This window comes from Etheostoma cragini, chromosome 15 (assembly GCF_013103735.1).
Source record: "Etheostoma cragini isolate CJK2018 chromosome 15, CSU_Ecrag_1.0, whole genome shotgun sequence".
Classification (NCBI taxonomy): Eukaryota; Metazoa; Chordata; class Actinopteri; order Perciformes; family Percidae; genus Etheostoma; species Etheostoma cragini.
This window is the reverse complement of record NC_048421.1, coordinates 4,833,395-4,854,374: the sequence shown is the minus strand read 5'-3', so window position 1 is coordinate 4,854,374 and position 20,980 is coordinate 4,833,395. Positions and strand designations below refer to the sequence as shown.

At 40.4% G+C, this 20,980-nt stretch overlaps 1 protein-coding gene across 3 annotated transcripts in view; it reads left to right on the top strand.

Annotated features, from left to right (window-relative positions):
- The window catches only part of LOC117957402 (protein kinase C beta type-like), a 93,326-nt gene that overhangs the window by 60,117 nt on the left and 12,229 nt on the right, over positions 1–20,980 (top strand). For 2 of the 3 annotated variants that reach the window (XR_004659507.1, XM_034893090.1), the window contains exons 10-16: positions 2,680–2,853; positions 5,262–5,353; positions 6,360–6,422; positions 8,375–8,513; positions 8,949–9,029; positions 9,566–9,673; positions 15,077–15,217. Coding sequence is in view for 2 of the 3 variants with exons in the window: in XM_034893090.1 (XP_034748981.1) it covers positions 2,680–2,853; positions 5,262–5,353; positions 6,360–6,422; positions 8,375–8,513; positions 8,949–9,029; positions 9,566–9,673; positions 15,077–15,217 (798 nt within the window). In the remaining variant the exon portion in view is untranslated. Of the gene's footprint in view, positions 1–2,679; positions 2,854–5,261; positions 5,354–6,359; positions 6,423–8,374; positions 8,514–8,948; positions 9,030–9,565; positions 9,674–15,076; positions 15,218–18,857; positions 19,653–20,980 lie in introns of those variants that run through there. The other variant, XM_034893089.1, reaches the window with a different exon arrangement.

Sequence of the window (20,980 nt, the reverse complement as noted above, 5' to 3'; positions counted from 1 at the left end):
TTCGGGCCCGTCGGTACCTTGCAACTGCCTCCGGAGTCCTCCTGGATAACATATCCCGGAAGGACTCCTTCTTCAGTTCTTCTCCTTTGATCTCTTATGGGAAAAGCAAATATGAAGTGAATATAAGGTCACTCTCATTGCTCTGTACTTAGAGTTTTGTGAAAGAATGATGAGTGTGATATGTTTTTCCATTTACATAATTAGGCTGACAGAGAAATGGTATATTAAACACATCAAGACATCAATCAAACTTAGCTTGAATTGAGCATTTAAGCATTTGCAAAGTCTTTAAGTCACTAGGTTCACCCTGTGTTTTATGCAAATTAACATAAGAAACGTACAAAAAGGTTTTTTAATATGAAATACGATTGGATGAAAGATCCTTTGTTGAGGTCCCAAAACTCAATTAGCCTTGTGGGAACTACAAACACCATGCTAGTCATGTAATGGAAAACGCTGCGGTTTTTCTTGCCCGTTCTCTGCCTTGTTTTAAGATAAAACGTTTATTAGCACTTTTATTAGTTTTAGAGTGATAGGAAGAGGAAGGCTATGCAGTCAGCCGACTAGTTTCAGCAGAATAGTCTCACATGCGGAAAAAAGAGACTTATCTGTAATAATTTATATAAGTTACAACTTTACCATTTCTCAAAATGTTCTTTCCCAAGTTCCTGTCACAGTAACAAAAACAAAAAAAGTTAAATATGAGCAACATTATAAACTTGGTTCACTGTTGCTTTGTCACACAGTGACAGTGACAGTCTTCTAATGCATCTGACTGTCCTATGTTTTTTCTTAGCACCTAGTTTGTTTGCTAGGTAGTTATCTTTTTTTTTAACTTTCTCCAGAGAGTATATATATAATTTCTTGAAAGAGTTAGTTTCAAAATAAACTTTAATGAATAGTTTAACAATTTTGGATGGGCTCCTTTTACCCTAGGTTACAGCCAGCGGTCAGTTAGCTCAGCATAGCATAAAGACGTATAAACGGGGAAACAGTTAGCCTAGCTTAGTCCAAAGGTAACAAAATCCACCTACAAAACGATTTATGTTTATATTGAACAGACAGATATAAAACTGGTTTCTATTTTCTCATCTGGCAGCACACACAGCACAGACACCTTCAACTTGCTCACGTAATCCCCCCATTCAGATTTGTCCCCAGAGAGTTGAAATGTATTGACCTGGTCACAATCCTGCTGCAACTTTTATGAGATGACCTGCGAGCTGAAACTTGACCTACATTTTGAAAGTAGAAAAGGGAGAAATCAACCTGGAGAGACTTTAAGCAGCATGAGCCTGACCTTGGCTATAAGACATTTAAACTGCTGAGTGCACACAGCAACACAGAGGCATCTCATAGTGGTTGTATCTTGGCATCTGTATGCGCATGCCTAATTAACCAGCAGTTCACAGTTAAAACATTCACAGTTAAAACAAATATGATTCTGGATTGCTTTACTACTGCCGATCTCTTTCTCCGCAATTCCTTCATGCCCTTCACTTTCCTCCTTCAATCTCCCCATTTTTTAATCCCTCTCTCCTCACCCTTTCACCTTCCTTTATCTCCAACCCCTCCCCTCACACGCACACACACACACACACGCAGGCGCACACACACACAGACAGACACACACACATACACTTTGTGCCCGAAAGAAAAAAGAAATGTGAAATAATCCCCTCGTTCTCTCCTTACTATTTCTTTCTACGTTTTCCTTCTCCCTGATGTTCATGGAGGGCAAAGACAAGCTGAACCGTATAACAATCTAACAGAAACTTTACAATCTGCACTCTGTAGTTAACAGTTTGTATCAAAGACCAAAGATTTCAGCCCAGATTTGCACATTGTAAATGCGATTAATTAACCATTGATTCATGATCTTAAAGCTGTTTCAGCCTTTACTTTTCTGAAGGGGAAGAAAAGAGGGAGGGCACCTCGGCCCACCGTACCACTAACAGTTTTTAGTGAGCAGTCAATTTTCACAGTGGGGTCCAATGTCAGCAAATCGACTAATTGGAATAAGCATAAAATTACACAATATTCACTGGCAGACACAACACTGAACTCTATTTGTATAATTTAAAACTGGGTAGCACACAGGGAGGATGCAAGTTGATGACTTTCCTGCTTTTATTTATTTATTTTGCATCATAGTGCTATGATTCACCAGGCATTTATCTCACATTTTTGAATGCCTCAACATGAATACTGTGCAGTCCAACACAAATTCCAACCAGGATTTTATATGACCTATCTCGTATAGAGTGACACTCTATATAGGAGCCTTTTATCACCTCCTTTTCCTCCTTTCTGCTATTCTTTTCTTCCCATTTCCCCTATTTCCTTCTCAGATGACATCATGAAAGAGGGTGAATCAGTTGTCTCTCTCCTTCCCTCATGTCCTTATATCCTTTATTTCTACTTTGACTGTCTAACTCAAAACAGTCAGACACGCTTTCCTTCATCCCTGCCCTTTACAGTGCCTCCTCCATCTCTCCCCTTTTCCTTGCCTCCCACATCTCTCTGCCTCCCTCCCTTCCCTAGGCTTTGTTACTATAAAGGCATGACAGGAGCTGTGTGCCATGAAGATTTTGAATATTGATGAATGTATTCTTCCTTGTATTTCCCATTTATCCTCTCTGTCCTCTCCTTTCCCTTTCTCTTCTCCTCTCTCTCTAGGTAATGCTGGCAGAGCGTAAAACGACAGAGGAGCTGTATGCTGTAAAGATCCTGAAGAAGGACGTTGTGATCCAGGATGACGACGTGGAATGCACTATGGTTGAGAAGAGAGTGTTAGCATTGGCTGGAAAGCCCCCGTTCTTAACACAGCTGCACTCCACTTTCCAGAGCATGGTAGGCCGACGCGCTTTCACAAAAGTTATATGACATTGCAGAAAATATTTTCATGCTTTATTGAGGAAAAAAAGTCCTATTTTATACTTACACTTTTATATAGTCACAACCCTAATGTCTCAACATCTTCTTTGTTAATCAAAGTGTAAAAACAGCACTATAATAATAATAATTCATTACATTTATATAGCGCTTTATCATAGACACTTAAACCCTTTCGGGTGTGGGGGAACATACCTTTCTAACACCACCAATGTGTAGCACCACCTGGGTGATACATGGTAGCCTTATGACGCCAGACACTCATCACACATCAGCTTGGTAGAGAGGGAGGGGAATAGATTTTAAGTTGTGGGGAAAACCGGAGAAAACTCACGCACACAAGCGGAGAACATGCAAACTCCACCTACGAAGGCCCGGGACAACCAGGGTTCAAACCTCGTACATTTCGAGGCCACAGTGCTAAGCATTGGGCCTCCCTGCAGCATGTTGGGATTCTTTTAGGGGTTATCTGCTGCACTTTTTTTTTCCCCCGAGCTTCCACTGCTCTACTCAACTCAACTCTCTCTTCTTTGGTTCTCCATTATCAAAAGTTTGTGGACAGTACCTGTTACCTGTTGCTGCTTTTTGTACCCCGTTGAGGTTCCAAGTGAGCTGAGCATTACTAGAAGGATGAGTTAAACACTTCAGACCCCTGAATGTTCAGAGAGAATTGCCAATAGCGCGACAAGGGGCATCCCGCACAAAACCGTCATTTTTAAATAGCCAAGCTACCATCAACAGTGAAAGAATTTTTTTGCCTTTACTTGCCCTAGATTTTTTGTTTTTTTTATTCAAAACTATGCCATACTCTACGTACAATTGACCAAGTACAGTTTCTCTGGTTGGTTGCCGATGAAAGGAATCAGTGGCGCGTTGAAGATGATATTGTGGCACTATTAATGTAGCAGCATCATGCCATCAGCTGAGAATGCTGCATTGGAAAACAAAATAGAGAAAAGGACCTGGTGAGAACCGGGAGTTGAGTCCATCAGAGCCATACATCGTAGTGGAACACAGCATTAGAGTTTCATCTGCTGTTGGTTCAGGCTCTATGGACTCTATGAACCTTTGATTGGGAATGGGAAAAGGATTGTTTGGTTGCATATATAGACACACACACAGACGCACAGTGACTAGAAGGCAAAAAACTATCCATTTTACATTCTTTGCAAGCTGAAAAACTGACACCCTTCACAGGTCCCTACACTTTCACAATAAATTGGATCTGAAGGGAGTCACAGTGTGGAGTCCTGCTGAAGGGAACAGTCGCACTGCTGGTGAGCGCTGTGGTCTTAAAAGAAGCCACCCTGCCTGCTGTCACCAGCTCTCAGCGGGAATACACATGCTGGATTCGTATTTGATTTTTGCCCATCTTCTGAAGTATAATCCACATTACACTAGAGATGAGTCAACAGAGGAGTAAATATGGCTCACTGGTCTCATACTTAACACTGAGCACACATCATTTACATTCACATGCTACAGAAACATACTAGTTTGTCAGTGTTTTCATTGATCAATGAACATATGTTGTGAATGCTATTGAGGTTGTGGTAAAAGGCCTGCCAACTGAAGTTGACCTGATAAACACACACACACACACACACACACACACACACACACACACACACACACACACACACACAGGAGAAGTGAGTGTGTTAATCCTCCTCAGCTCTAATTCTCTGGCCAGAAGAGGGCTTTCATACATGTGGGACTTAGCAGGCAGTTATAACAGACAAACACACACACACACACACACACACACACACACACATATAAAGGCAATTATATATAACATACACACATACATACATGGATACCAACATGTAGTGTGCACACACTTAAACATTTCAATATCATAATCACACATAATACACTATGGACCCACACACACACACACGCACACGAATTACATACTGCACACAAACAACTGTTTATAAGACAAATACACAACATGTTCTCCCAACACACACACAGACACACACCCAAATCCCTCCACTCTTCCTCACATACTCTAGCTTATTGGTAATTTTTTTAGATAATGGAGGCGAATTAGCTCCTAAACTGATGCTGCTGTGTTACCTCAGTTGAAGACTGATTGGATGACAACCCAATCACATCTTTCTTACTATCTTCTTCCTCTTCTTCCATCTTTTGTCCCTCGAATTTCACTGCCTATGTCATTTATTTTTCTTTATCTCTCCTTCAATTTTCTCTTGGACCCATCACTTTCTTATCTATCTACCTCTGAGCAATCACTTTCTCTCTACAGTATCATCCCATTTCTCTTCGACCTCTCACCTGCTTTTATGAACACATACTTTTTGACCTCTCTCTCTTTCTGCCCCTCTATCTCTCCGTAGGACCGTTTGTATTTTGTCATGGAGTACATAAATGGAGGAGATCTCATGTATCAGATTCAGCAGGTCGGCAAGTTCAAAGAACCACATGCTGTGTAAGCACGCACGCACACACACACACACACACACACACAGTCTATGATACATTCTTATGTTATCATAAAACCAAATTTTAATCCCATGTTCACACTTATAGGTGTTTCACAGTTAATCCTTTTTTTAAATCATATTGAATAAGCCATCAGCAGTTTGACGGGCTCAGGTGATGGATGAGCAGTCCTAGCAGAGCCCGGGGGGTGAAATATGTTGTTCGCTCCGATGCCCGTTGCTGCTCTGAAGAACTTTAGAAAAATGAAAGTAATCCAGCAGCCCCTGCGAGTTTTCAGTATGTGGTAGAATACCTCCAAAACCGCAGAATATAATTAAGGTGGCTGGCGAGATCAGTGGTGTCAAGTCAAACCAGCGGGCTGACATATTTGACAAGCAGGCTGTCGGGAAAGCGAGAGCCATGGAAGAGTTTGCCCTTCATCCATTTTATAGTGAATTGGAGTTCCTTCCCTTTTGGCAGAAGGTTTACACTGCTGAAGGGCAAGTCGAACGGGGTGAGTAACTCTTTTATCTAAGGCCATCGACTGGTTGTACTCTGTTTAATTTGTTTATTTATTAGACAAAAGTCATGATATTCTGCTCGGCGGATGATGACAACGCCTTTGAATTTTGTCTCAGCGTCTTGTATTTTGCACACCTGCATATCTTAAGCCTTGTCAGCTTCCTGCTGCGGCGACGCCCACCTGGTCATCATGCTGATCGCAAATAAACATCCAACAAGCTCTAAACAGGCTCTGCAATGCTCGGCTCTCCACTATACCAAAATCCTTCTTGCCATCTTTTAGAAACTTATTGTGCACGTCCACGCTAACACACACACGCAATCGTAATTGACTGCGTGGTCAGTGTGTCCAGACTCCTCCTGTTGATCTTATCAGCAGCGCTCTGGCCTCGAAGAGACAGCACTGACCTTTATGCAGACACACAAACCTTTTTTTCTCCTGTCCTCTTTCTAATTACTGTTTTTGCTGCTGGTTTCTTGTTTGTGTGTAGATTCTATGCTGCGGAGATAGCCATTGGTCTGTTCTTCCTACATCTAAAGGGCATCATCTACAGGTAACCTCCATCCCACAACAAACTAATTATATAACTTTTGCAAAATACTACATTTATTGGGCAATATTCTCAATTTATTAAATGATGCTAATGATGATTATGACTTAGACAGACTTTATTTTCCTTCAACTTCACATTCACATACAGTATACAGTTGAGCGAGATATTGTTGCAAGGCTCTGACAGAAAATGTATTATTATAAGATGATTATGACTAGTGCAAATATCAATAGCAGCAGGATGTATTGCATTGAAATGAATAATATGAATATAAAGTTACATTAGTGCAAATAGGGTTCACGTGTCCATGTAAAGTGACTGGTGTCATATGTATGGGAGGGGGGATTATTGGGAGTTCAGCAGTCGTATTACATGTGGGATAAAGCTGTTGTGGAACTTGGTTGTTCTGCATTTGAAGCTGCTGAACCTCTTGCCAGAGGGTGGCAGGGTCAACAGTCCATGGTTGGGGCGGGATGATTATCTTGTTAATAGTATTGGTAGACATTGTTTAAATGAACAGCCTTGTAGCACCCACTAATGTAAGAATTTCCTGAAAAATCAAAATAATGCCTGAAAATGTGATGAAATTTGCACTTACCCTGATCAAAAATCTAATAAAAAACCCAATAACATAATAATAACTTGACCCATAATGTAATAAAATGTCCTGAGTGATATTGTAATCAAAAACTTTTTTTACCTATAGCACCTTTCAGGTGGGTCATTGTTTTTAAAATTGATAAAAATGTAAGCAAAAGGTATGCTTTTTTCTCAGGAAATGTAGTGTGCAAGTATACAAAATAATATAATACTGTTTGTGTCATGTACTGAAAACATAAATATGTGACACTGATTCTACAGCAGATGGCACGTTGTGTGGTATCAGGCAAATCCCTATCAATGGGAAAGGAACCCTCCCATTTGCATGCTGGATGGCTCGTTGTGCATTAGACCAGAGTAGATCTTAAATTAGGTGTCATCAGAAGATGACAAAAGGTGCAAAATCTGATGTTACACAATCGAGCGGTGAAGGCAACATTTTTATCATCTGAGTCAACATTGATTGTGATTCAAAAATGTTATTACAATATAAGTCCTATTTATCTACGTATTAGATTATTAGTCAAGTAATCACATTATTGAGTGCTACAAGCCCAACACATTTTTACATCTTCTATGATACAACTTTGGAAAGCAGCACTGCAGTTTTGTCAATATAAGAAAATGTTTGTGATGAAATACATTGGACTTTACAAGTTTGATTTCAGCCAGATCTGGGTAAAGACATTTAAAGTAATGATAAACAACCATAGTTGTTCACTACATGAAGGGTTCAAGGACACTGAGGCACTCCGGAGAGTTAGGTTTAAAAAGCCTTTATTATATTTCTTGGCTGAATCAGTAAAACAAGGCAACGAGTTTTGGCCGCGAGGCCTTCATCAAGGCAAGTATAAAATGTTTGCATTTGAACTGTATCTTATAGTGTATTGGCCAGTAGTCACATGGTCAGTAGGAGAAGAGTCACGTGTCACATATTCCTAAGTATTTGCTTTAACATGGGCACTGCATAACTGCGGGGACAGACTTGAACATAAAGCGTATTCATTTATAATTCCCTGGCATATCCGGACAGTGAGATTGTCTGACTGCCACTGAAGAAAGGTTTTGACCTTTGGACTTCAACTACAATTAACTGATTTTTGCTGTTTATAATATCCTGCCAAGAAACTTCCCCCACAAATGATGCAGTCATCGCAAATGCAAATCACAATCTGTCATCTGGTTTAGTGAAACTGTAGCTCAACCTCTTGGATTAAGCAGTGCATCATTCCCAATTAAACTCCTACTAAAGTGAACAAGAACGATTGCAGAGGAAAAGAAAACGTTGATGAGCCTTCCTGTATGTTGGGTCATGAATTGAGTGTGGTAAACGTTGCGTTTCCCTCCTATAGAGACCTGAAGCTGGACAATGTGATGCTGGACTGCGAGGGTCACATTAAGATAGCAGATTTTGGCATGTGTAAAGAAAATATGACTGATGGAGTCACTACCAAGACCTTCTGTGGAACACCAGACTACATAGCACCTGAGGTAGAGTGTGTGTGTGTGAGGTGTGAATGATAGTGAATGGATGGAATGTTTTTTTCATCTTCCTTTTTTATACCTCCTTTAAAGGTATTTAAGATTGTATTTAAAGGGTAATTTTTGGTGTTTTCAACCTGTGCCACTATTTATTTCATGCATTTGTGTCTAAGTGATCGATGTGACTGACAAAAATATTTGAAATTGGTCCAGTATTGAGCGCGAACCAGGCTGAAATGTAATCCTATATGGCAATAGAGACCATCAATGTACGTCCACTAAACATGCTTGTGGTTGCCGCTGACACACATGCATGTGTCAGTAGGGTCCAGGTTGAAAAAATCCCCAAAGGACCCTTTAACAGGTATTCTTCTGATACACTGCCCTGCCTTGGTGATTTAAGTGTTAATGACACTTTCATGAACAAAGGCTCTTATATTTCAGATCATAGCCTACCAACCTTATGGAAGATCTGTGGACTGGTGGGCCTTTGGAGTATTGCTCTATGAGATGCTGGCTGGGCAGGTCAGTCCGTGTGTCTGTGTCAATGTGTCTGTAATAAGTTTTATGAATTAGTAACCTAGTTAAAAAAAAAAAAATCTTTAGAGACAGCATGGATACAAGCAAAACTCCTTTAACAGCATTTGTATTCATGACTGAATGTGACAAAAAATAAACACTAATGATCGTAGCCTTTAAAATTTGACACTGTGTAATGAAAGGTTAGCTATTAAATTACACCTCTTGATGAGTTTTTCATATGGCATTAATAATTGTTAGCGTAGATGTGACATTTTCGAATAATGGATATATTATTTGGAGTGCATATTGTGTTACAGGCTTGCAGTGGTTTCATTCTGAGAAGATCAGACAATAAAGCTTTTAATGATTTAATTTAAATGTCCTCTACTTGTCCTGTCCTGCCCTCCTCTGCTCTGTCCCCTCATTCCTCCTTCTCTCCTCTACTTCTCCTCTCCGCCTTCCTCTCCTGTCCTCTCCTTCTCCCTAAACTGTCCTCTTCTCCTTCTTCCTCCTCACTTCTCCTCTCCTCTCCTCTTCAGCCTCCATTTGACGGTGAAGATGAGGATGAGTTATTTCAGTCCATTATGGAGCATCACGTCTCCTATCCCAAGTCAATGTCCAAGGAGGCTGTCGCTATCTGTAAAGGGGTGAGTGTACACAGACACACACACACACACACACACACACACAGACACACAGACACCCATACATCCTCACTCCATACAACACAAGTCAGTTTCTGTCTCGCAAGCTCAAGGTTGCTCCCTCCTTCTTTTAGTCTTTTCCCTTCTTCTTAAAACTCTTTGTCTCTTTCACACACACACACACACACACACACACACACACACACACACACACACACACACACAACAGATTTGTTTAAGGAAAGGAAGCTGGAACAAGAAAGAGGAGGTGAACGGAAGAAGGAAAAAGACAAGGAGGCAGAGAAGGGCATCAAAATGATCTGCATAATTAAAACCATTGTGGAGGAACATTTATTTGGAGTGAAACAACATTGTTCATTCTCGCTATCTGTCCTGCTTCCATCTCTCTTTCTCTTTTTCTCTCTCTCTTCCTCTCTCTCTCTCTCTTTCTCTCTCTCTCTCACACACACACACTGTCATAATGCTCTACCTTCCCGTCCACTCTCTGCAGTCAGTGCAGTATTCATTGATAAGCCGCCGTTTTGCTTTTTTATTGTACATCCTCTCTATCTCTCTCACAGACATGCACACACATTCTCTTTCTCCATATTGCTCACCCTCTCTTGCTCTCTCTCTCTCTCTTTCTCTCTCTCACACTCACACTCACACTCACACTCACACACACACACACAAACACATTGCACTGCTCTAGCCTAAACCTGTGCTGGGTGCTCAGTTGACTTCAGAAAAGACTGGCCAGTACCAATTTATGGTGTGTTCGCTTGTGTGTGTGTGTGTGTGTGTGTGTGTGGTATGTGGGGTGTGTGTGGTGTGTATGTGTGTGTGTGTGTGTGTGTGTGCTGATCACTGCCATAAATGGCGGGGGTCCTCTCAATCAAACCACCACCTCTCTGTCTCATATCCTAACTTTACGCTTCACTGACCAAGACAAACTGCAGACACACACACACACACACACACACACACACACAAACACACAGTCTATGTTAAGACAATCGTTAACACCTTTTAAAAAGAGCAGGTCCTCTCTTTTGTGATTTCATCTGCTTTTAGGCCTTAACCAAGCTGTCATTCTTTGCTGTATATCACATATGCATAAACACACAGGCATGAAAACATTACAATTCACATTAATTAACATTAAACAATCATCAATTAGTAAACTTATAAACAAAGGTTTGATTTCAGTTCATTTACAAGGTGTACACGGTTGTTGTGCAACCTTTGTAGTTGTTCATTATTGAAATCTGCGTGTCCACTTGTGGTGTGAAGCGCTCGTTCGCGGCACTCTCCGACATGCACTCCATCCACCACGGCTGATAGACGGCCTTTCGTACACTTTCACTTTTTGAAACGTATCAGCTACCGTAGCTGCAATAAGTACTTTGAACTGCGTTGCGTGGGAGAGTTGATTGCGATATATGATCTCAACGCTAGATGGGAGAAATTCTTACACAATGTAGCTTTAAAAAAGAAAATAGGAGGAAGAAAGAAAGAAAAACAACATTTATAATTACACATACACACATATATTAACAACATACAGTGCAAGCTTGAATGACAACATTCACATCTATGCCAGCATGATATTCTCCCACTAAACTTAAAGGCAAAGGCATTCTTGAGCAAATTGATGAAATATTTGATCAAATATGTTCACTGAGATCAACTGAGATAAAGACACACACACACACACACAAACACACACAGGCTATGTTATGTATTAGTGATGATTACTAGGTTGTAGTGCTACAACAGTGGATCTTAAGTGGAGCATGAAAGCTCGCCTCCGTCCACCCCCACAGCCCCCACTGCACCCTGCCAGCACTGCCTGGGTTAACTCAATGCGTGTGTGTGTGTGTGTGTGTGTGTGTGGGGGGGGGGGGTTGCATGTGATGACAACATGAAGCTTTCCTTTTCAAATGCTACAAGAGATTTCCATTTTGAAAAAGAAAAAAACCGTCATGTAGAGTACTCTGCAATGAATACAGTGCAGTCTGTGAACATGATGGTGTTGTAAACCATAGATAAGAAACAACGTTGTTTGTAGCTTAAATGGCCTGTTGACAGCCATTATTCTAATTTAGTGCTATATATATATTTATATATATTTTGTATGAGTATGTGAGGACATTATTAAATAAAAGACTAAAATCAGGGCTATCATTTGTGGATATCTTCTGTTAAGTCAAAGCAAGAATCTTGCAAGAGAAGTTTTCTAATTAAAGCTCATCAGATGTTGGTTTGTTTCAGCTGCTGATATCCAAATAGTCAATGGTTTGATGATCCTCTAAAATAAATGTTGAATTTTGGTGTAAAATTGAAAACATAAAGTTGCTTAACTTTTAAACAATTTTGTAAAAGAAATATTTTTCTGCACTGCAGTTGAAAAGTAACAGTACAAACATCTAACCCATATTATTATTATTATGATTATTACAGTAAATACAGTTATGAGTGTATTGCCAGGTATACTGTGGGTCTGAAGTGATGATACTGTGTTTGAGTCTGATTGTTGCCAACACAATAATAATAATGTTTATACTGTACGTTGATGTTTTTCATCACTTAAAACATATCAAGCTGTAACTGCTGCAAATCTTTCAGCATGATGTGTTTCAAGGTGCATATTTCGGTACTGAGGTCATTTACTGTATGCAGTAGGCTTGCGGTTTGCATGTGTATGTTGGTGTGTGTTGAGTCCATGTGGAGAAAGTGAGTGATCAGAGACATTTCCACTCCCCTGCTTCCACCCTGACCAGCATCCATATTTCATAGCCAGCAATGGGCCACACTAACACACACATACACACTTAATCTGCTACTGCAGTGTATTCTGTATGTACATGATGTCTTCAACCACATGATTCAACAGCAAAGACTAATTGTGCAAGTATGTCCTTAGACATCCAATGCTACACATACACACACAACCACTTGCCAATGCAGTTCCTTATTGTACATGTGTGTACATATACAATAATGGACGAGGTATGCGCAAAATTAGTTTTTCTGTAATGAATACAACTTTAAAAAAACAAAGATTTTGCACTTATTTTGTTATGCAGTATATCCAGTATGCAGAGCAATTTTATTCAAAAATTTGAAACCAAAATTGCACTGCACCATCTGTACGTAAACACAAAAACTCACATACCTACCTCAGTGCAATCAGCTTCCGTCGGAGTCACACGTTTACTAAAGAGGCTATTTTTATTTCCTGGCACAAAATGATAAAATTAACCTTCATTGAAATGATAACAGTGTTTACTCTACTGCTAACCTGCACGGAAAGAAAAGCCCAGAAAAGAAAAGAAAATGGCATGTTTGCATAGGAACTATTGTATATGTCCAGTTATACCAGATGACGGATGCAGCTTGTTAATATTGAGTGACCAGAGCAAGTAAACCATGCAATTTCACATATGCCATTGTATCCTGCACCCTGTTTTTGTCTGGCTGCTTTGTGGTCCAGTGAATGTGCTGTCTCCCATCACTCAAAGCATACAGTGAGCAAGACAGCAAAGTCACCAAGAGTCTCTTCAAAGGGACGTAGCTGCTGTAACTGTACTCCCTGCTCAGAAAGCCACCAGTTGTGTTGGTACTGTAGCCTCTTAAAGGGGGTCTTAAAAGATGTCAAATCGACTGTAGCAGCACAGGTGTGGTTTTAAGTGTGCCCTACACTGGGTCGCCTTGAAACTGTTGTGCGTGCGCATTTCAACAATGTGTGTCAGACAGTCAGTCAGCAAAGAATATCGACTCTCTGAGGCCATAGTCCAAGAAAGACGTCAAGAAAGACAGCAAGAGAGGGATTGGAGGCAGAGGGAGAAGGACGAATGGATACACAGAAGCAGAGAGATTATCGATACAATCTGTTTTATATAAAATAGGTTTTACTCAACTGTTGACATGCCTGATAATTTAGATATGTATGTATGGTTGAGTAAGTGAGTGTGTGTGCCTGTGCACTTGCTGTATCTCTAAGCAGGGTGTGTATGTGTGTGTGTGGGTGTGTGTGTGTGCGCGCGCAAAAGCAGTGTAAGGTTGACTGACCCATGGAAAATGTTATTTTAGTTGTAATGTAATGAGTTATGACTGCTGCTCCTGAGGGAGGCACACCCCACCCACATTCACTCACACTGACGTCACTAGCCTCGATGCTGTTCTTAAGGTTTTGTGTGGACGGACATTATAAACGGTCCTTAATTATGCCTCTGGACAACTTATGTGGAAAAAAGCAAAAAAAAACAGCAACAGTTATTCATTTATCTGTAGGCGATGGTTTGGTGGCTTATATTTGGTCCTCAGAAAGAGGTGTTTAAGATGATAGATAGTAATTAGAACTGAAGGATGATTAAAAGGAAGGAAAGAAAAATATGAATAAATAAAAATACTATTTACAAACAGCGATGAATAAAAGAAGCAATCATAGACAGAAACGCTGAGGAAAAGAGACAGGAATAAATGAGATGAAACCTTAATGACGCCAGGGGGGAAATGTGGGCACACTGTTGAGTGGAGACCAGATGCAAGCCTGACTTGTAGTTTTGGATTTTGCCTGCATTACAGTTAAGCTGAAATATGACAAGTCAAAGTATCAAATATCAATAAAATGTAATAATAAAAGGCATTCCTGCCATCTGTTAGTTAACCCTTGTAATATCCCTGCTTGTAGACTTGTATTAGAGTTTAGTGGAGCAGAGCTGGTATGTGGTAAGGGTTTGTGAAAATATTTCCATGAAATGATGCTCACATTTTTCCCACAGCAAAGGTGCTATGAAGGAGATAACTACAGTAAGTAGTTAAGTTACTTTTTTGGCCATGCTACCAGACTGATGGCAATGTCGTCTGTTGGTTGTTTGGTCCACCACTTTGGTCTAGACTGAAAAAACTATAGAAGGGATTACCATGAAATTTCCACTGTCATGTCCCCCTCAGAATGACTGGTTATCCTTAAACTTTTCATGTACCACCACCATCACCGCATCAGAATGGTCATTTGTCCAAAACTGTTGATCCACTGGAAAAAAAATACTTTTTATAACATTTTTTTAATGAGTTTCCTCCTCATAGCAACCAATCTTTACGTTTATGCAAAACATCTGCATGTTAGCATTATCACTGTGAGTATGTTAGCATGTAGCTCAAAGCACCAATGTGCCTGTTGGCAAGATAGAACGATGGATAAATATTTTCTGATCAGGATGGAATGAGGCAATAGTGAAGGAAAGGTGGAGAAGAGAAAAGGAGGAGGAAATCAGCAATGAAGCATAGCCGTGAGAATATAGGGGAAAAGGAACAACTCACATGTACCATGACGCAGGGTAGAAAGAAAGGAGGGACATACAGTAATTCTCCTCTTCTCTTCTTTCTGTCTGAGTCCAGCTGATGACGAAGCATCCAGCAAAACGACTGGGCTGTGGTCCGGAGGGAGAGAGAGACATCAGGGACCACAGCTTCTTCCGCTACATGGACTGGGAGAAACTGGAAAACAAGGAAGTGCAGCCGCCATTCAAACCTAGAGCTGTAAGTCTGACCCCACTGAACTCAAATTGATCCCAAATAAGGAAATGTAATCCCCTCAGGTGGTACGAAGGGGTTTAGGAGTCGCCCAAGGCAGCAGAGACCAGGAGTTAAATTCCTGTTAGTGGTAAAATTCCTGGAAAAGGCGCTGCTTAGAATGACTTTTCGCTGTGTCTAACTTCCTCTATGTTTCTATCTCTTTTCTCTTTCTGTTATTTTACTCATCTTTTCACTTCCAATGTGATTGTTTCTGTCTCTTTCCCTTCCTTTGTATGGGACAATGCACACAGGTAAGTCAGGAAGTGATGCTGCTGAGGGCATGGGTGGTGGTGGTGGTGACAATACCAGAAATGGTGATAATGTTGAAACTGAAGATGAGGATGATGATGATGAGAAAGAAGCAGTGATGAATATGTGTCGGAAGAGGACGACACTGAATTAGGTGAAGACGTTGGCAATAACGGTGACAAAACGAGAGTAGAACACTAATGATGAAGAATAGACTGATGAAGATAATGGTCACAACAGGTGGTGATGATTTTCCGATTTTGGAGACCAGTTTTGAGTTTACATTTGTGTGATTGGTTGATTGTTGAACTGAAGCTCTACCTTGGTATCCCCAGTTTGGTGCAGTCGCCTGGTGCATGAGCTGAAATGCTTTTGGTGGGGTTAGATAGAGTTTAGTGTAAAGCTCAGGGGGATAAGTGGACGTCCACAGTGTCCTGAAACAACTGGGTGTGTTTGTGTTTTTCTTTGCTGTGCTTGTTTTTTTCACGACAAAATTAGTTTGATCATAACTAGAGTCAGGATGATGTCATCTCATACTAACACACACACACACACACACACACGTACACACACTCACACAGCCTAAGGCCACACTGCTGCTGGAGAGTTTTTCTGAGTTGAGCTTTTTATGCAGCTGTCTCGGCCCGCTGGGGGTGTGGGGGTGTGTGTGAGTGCAAGAGCGTGCGTGCGTGCACGTGCATGCGTCCACGTGCGTGCGCGCATGCATGTGTTTGAAGCTGTTTAAATGCATGCTTCTGTGTGTATTTGAGTGTGTGTGTGTGTGTGTGTGTGTGTGTTTTGCATGGGTGTGTGTTAGAGGTCACCATTAGGACCTGGCTGTGTTTAACGCTGAGGTGTGTTTCTGCAGAGTCTTCTGATGTGACTGCTAACATATGTTGTTGGATCTCTCCTTCTCTCCTTTTGGATCAGTCTGTTCTTTCCGTTTGATCTCATCTTTCTATATCTTATCTTTCATCTCTCTGTGCTGCGGCTTACTGTCACTCTCTCTCTCTCTCTCTTTCTGTCTTTCTTCTTCCTTCAGAGAAGAAATAAAGGTTAAGATTTTTTGAAGAACCATTGTGTTTACCCTACACAAAAGTGTTCAGTTTAGCGTGGTGGTTCTTGATCTTTTTGGTGAGCAATGTGTGCATAGGTGCTACCTATCCTGTATATAAGAACATGTTTCCTCAGAGTGGTATGCAGTGGCGTTTTTGTACAGATGACGGTTTCACACAGCGAATGCTTTTGAAGAGCCTGATGGGTTATGGTTGGTTAAATGTTGATTGTCTGATTGAGAAACTAACGGACAGGTTGACTGACCGGTTAGTTCATTCATTTTTCCGACAGATAAAGAATGGTCATTTACAGCTATTGTCTTAAGTTATCATTGTTCATCTGTCTGTCCATACAAGCAATCTGTTGTCAATCAATGAATCCATCCAACACCTACAGACTCCATCCATCCTTCCACCACTCTATCCATCTGTTCACTATTTACTGCTGCCATGCATCAACCCATCTGTCCTTGTACATTTTTATTTGTCCTCTCTGTGTTCACAGTTTTCTCATGTTTGTTTCTGTTTATTTGCATGCGTTGGGTCTCAGTCTCAAATGACACCTGTTCTAGAGTGCACTACTGTCAACAGAAACCTCAACTTATAACAACTTTTATTTAAAAAGAAATGTACAAGGCTTATAGTTTGGTTCAAGTCAAATACAATAAAAGCATTTTTTTTATCAAACCCAAACCCAGTTGCATCCTTAGTATTAAAAAAGTGTTTAGCCTTTAATGGGGGTATTATATACAAGATGCTTACTACATCAGCTGACAAATTCTTTGATAAGGTGTTTTCAGTGAATTGATACTTCCAAACTTAGTGGCTCTAAATTAATTTGCGGATGTGGCAAATTCTTTCCATCTGGTTCCCAAAACAGGTTAAAGCAAACGCAAGTAATTAGCTGCAAATACAATTTGACCCTGATGTATTTCTCATTTCACATATTTCCCCAAACTATAAACAGTCTGGCTTAATTTCATTTGGTTTTGCAAGTTACAGAGATTTAATGAGTTTGTGGTTTTCCTCTGGGTGAAGTTGTCAGAGGACACTGGATCCTTGTTGTGTTAATTAAAGCTCAGCTCAGTGATGAAGATGGTGGGAAAAAAAGAAATGGCTCTGCCCAAAGTCCCCGGGAGGCCTACTGTTGGGAAAATATAGTTTTTAAGTTATTAACTTGTTTTATATACTTAGACGGACGCACAACTCTCAAGTATATAAGCCCTTTTTGTTTTCCCAGTGGTTTAGAACGAGGAAATGAAGAGGACTGAAATGAACAAGGACGTTTTTTTTTTCCAAATTGAGAAATCACATGTGAATAGCGCAGTACTGTTGATGATGATTTCATCCTATCTCATCTGTCATTTCTTAAGTAAAAAGCCAAGCATTTGATTCGATAGTGATAGTTGATCTTCTACTAATACTAAATTGAAATGCTAAATAGTAACATTTTCAATTAGTAGATGTAATTTCAATACAATGGCATAATGGTCATGTATAGAATATCTTAAAATCAAAAGTCAATAAAATATTTTCTCAAATTGTGCTGCTTCTGGGCAAATATTTCAAAAGGCTTATTTGCATACTAGCTGGCTGCTGATGTGGTTTATCATATCTCAGCAGGTCTCCACAGCTGCAGCATATAATTAACCCTCAATTACACCATTGTCTTCTCATGGCTTTGAGCCTTTTCTTGTGCGACTATTTAGAAATTCCAATTAAATCCAAGTTTAATATCCCAAAAAATCTAGATGAAACACCAAGGAAAATTATTTTTTAATATTAACTAATAGCCATGGTGGGATGCTTTTTGAGTTAAATGCTCTTTAACAAAACGTCACAGCTCCATGCATTACACTTTAGCACGACCAATCCAATGTAGTGCACTGCCACAGGACGTTTGAGTGTGACCTTGTTCTGTTTTAAAATTGTAGTTGAATATGTTTCAAATAAAAAATAAAAAAAAGGAAAGCCTATGCCCGAGGCCTGCTTGATTTTTTCTCTCCTGAGAGTGGTATGTGTATATCACTTTAAAGGTAATAAAGCATTACCTTTTTAGCGAACACACAGGGAGAGTTGAATCAAGCTCACCCCCAACTACTGATATTTGAAACTATGTTCAAGTGATGTCATCTCACACCCTGGTTCAACCCACCATTCCCCTTCTTTTGTTTTCCTCTTTCTCCCTAAACCCCACCCCAATCCATCCATTCCTCTCCATCCCCACTCATCCCCTTCCCAATCCGCCCCTCTCCTTGTACTCCACCCCCCCTCCACCCTCCCCCCACCCTCCTCAACAGTGTGGACGGGAAGCCGAGAACTTTGACCGCTTTTTCACACGCCACCCGCCGGTGCTGACCCCTCCCGATGACGAAGTGATTCAGAACCTGGACCAGGACGAGTTCCAGGGATTCTCCTTTATCAACCCTGAGTTCCCAGGAACTGCCCCTACCACCACTGCCCCCGAGCAGGCTTGATTTCAGCTCATGCACGGACACATGAACACACACACACAACCACACACACACACACAAAGATATACATCATCATTTTGCCCCAGTGTCAATCCCCGGAACATTTAAACACACTAACATATCATTTTTAAATATCCTGGAAAAGATTTGTGCAGTTACAGGTACCAAGAAGCCATGACTTAAACTGATACACAGAAATGCCATATAAATAATAACACATATACACACGTTTGTTGTTCACACTGCTGATACAACCTGGATGATGTGTTGGCTTCTTCTGAGGGTGCATGTGCAACATACAATTGCCTGAATGCATGTGGCGCTCTAGTGCTGCTCTGGGGGGGGAAATGGTTTTAATTGAGATAATTAGTTTGAAACAAATTCTGTATTTTTCCATACTTCATTATGGTCAGAATGGTACTGAGCTAGAGTCATTGACTTTCTCCAAGCTTTGTTTTTGAGAAAGAAGACGCTTTGATGTGGGATTCACCACAAAAGTTGTTGCTCAGTGTGAACAACATTTGTTTAATTGACCAGACCTCCTCAGAATGAGGATTAGAAATAAATGGTGACCCTTAAAATCCAAACTTTAAATTGAGGAACAAAAATGATTCTTAGAAATAAGAATTGCATTGTCACAAACGCAGTTCATTTACAACCTAACTACAGATTAGTCGTCGAGTCACGATTCCCCCAGCACACAAATACACAATAGCCTAATTCACATGTAACAAAGCTTTAGGATTCCATTTTATTACTTTTTCTGGTGGAAATTGTGATTTTACTTTTCCTTTAGTCATTCCTCGACTACTTCAGCGCATTCTGAGTTCGCCCTGTACTTCTGGTGGGCTTTTTATTCAATGTGTAATAATAGTAATGTCTGTACGTTTATCCTTATCTTAGCTAAAACTGGAATGCTTCACATACTTGTGCATGAGTATCTTTATCAATTATAGCCCTGGACTTTGTCTTCCAGCAGCATTTTAGCATCTAACACCTGCTAACCTATGCTGCCGTTGTGTGGCTGTTTTTTATGGTTTTTCGAAACATGTATTATTAAAAAAGAAATTTGGTGTCTTATTTTACCCATTGAGGCAATATAAGATTTGTGCCGCAAATATCCGATTTTCCGTGTGTCTTTGTTGTTGAGCTCTGGGATCATGATGGGAAAATGCTGTTGGGAAGTGTAGTCCTTATATAGGCTTTGAGTCCGTTAAATATATAATACTACTTCTTATACCCTAATTTTCTGTAATCTAGTATATAAGCAATGAAAGAGACTAGCAGTTCGTTTCTTTGTGTATTACAAAAGCATGATCCAGATAACAAGCGTTTCAACGAATGCGTGTGCACATGTATGTTTTACATGTGTGTGAACAAGTACTGTGAATGAAAATGCACGTTTGCTTTTGGATTTTTTGTATGTGAATCGATACCTGCATTCCCAGCGCCTTGCTTGGCCTTGTGTTTACATTTGTCTGCATGGTAAGTGTCTGCACCCCCTCATATCAAGCAGCATTGGTATGATCCACTTTACTTCCAACCAGTGGCTCCACAAGTCACAGAATAATAAAGGATGGAAGTACAGGATAAGGAATGCATGATACAGAAATTGAAATCTGTGGTTTAAAAAAGGCAACTAGCTGGATTTCAAACTGCATTCCAACATTTCATGCAGCTCTACCTTTCTGATCTAGTTTTTTTTTGGCTATGTTGGAAAAGATTTGAGGCTCAACTTAATGTGATTGGGGTCTTTCAAATAGCCATCTCCGTGCGCAATAAAGATTCCTATCCTAGCTCGCAGTAGCAATTGGGGACAACAGGCCTTCTGAAGCAGGAACATGTGTGTGCTTTGTCTCTTGTTTCCTCTAGCTAGCAATAATCGTTGTTGACAGGAAGGCAGCATTGGTACTGAACCAACCTTCAGAAGGCTCACATTTGGACGGTAG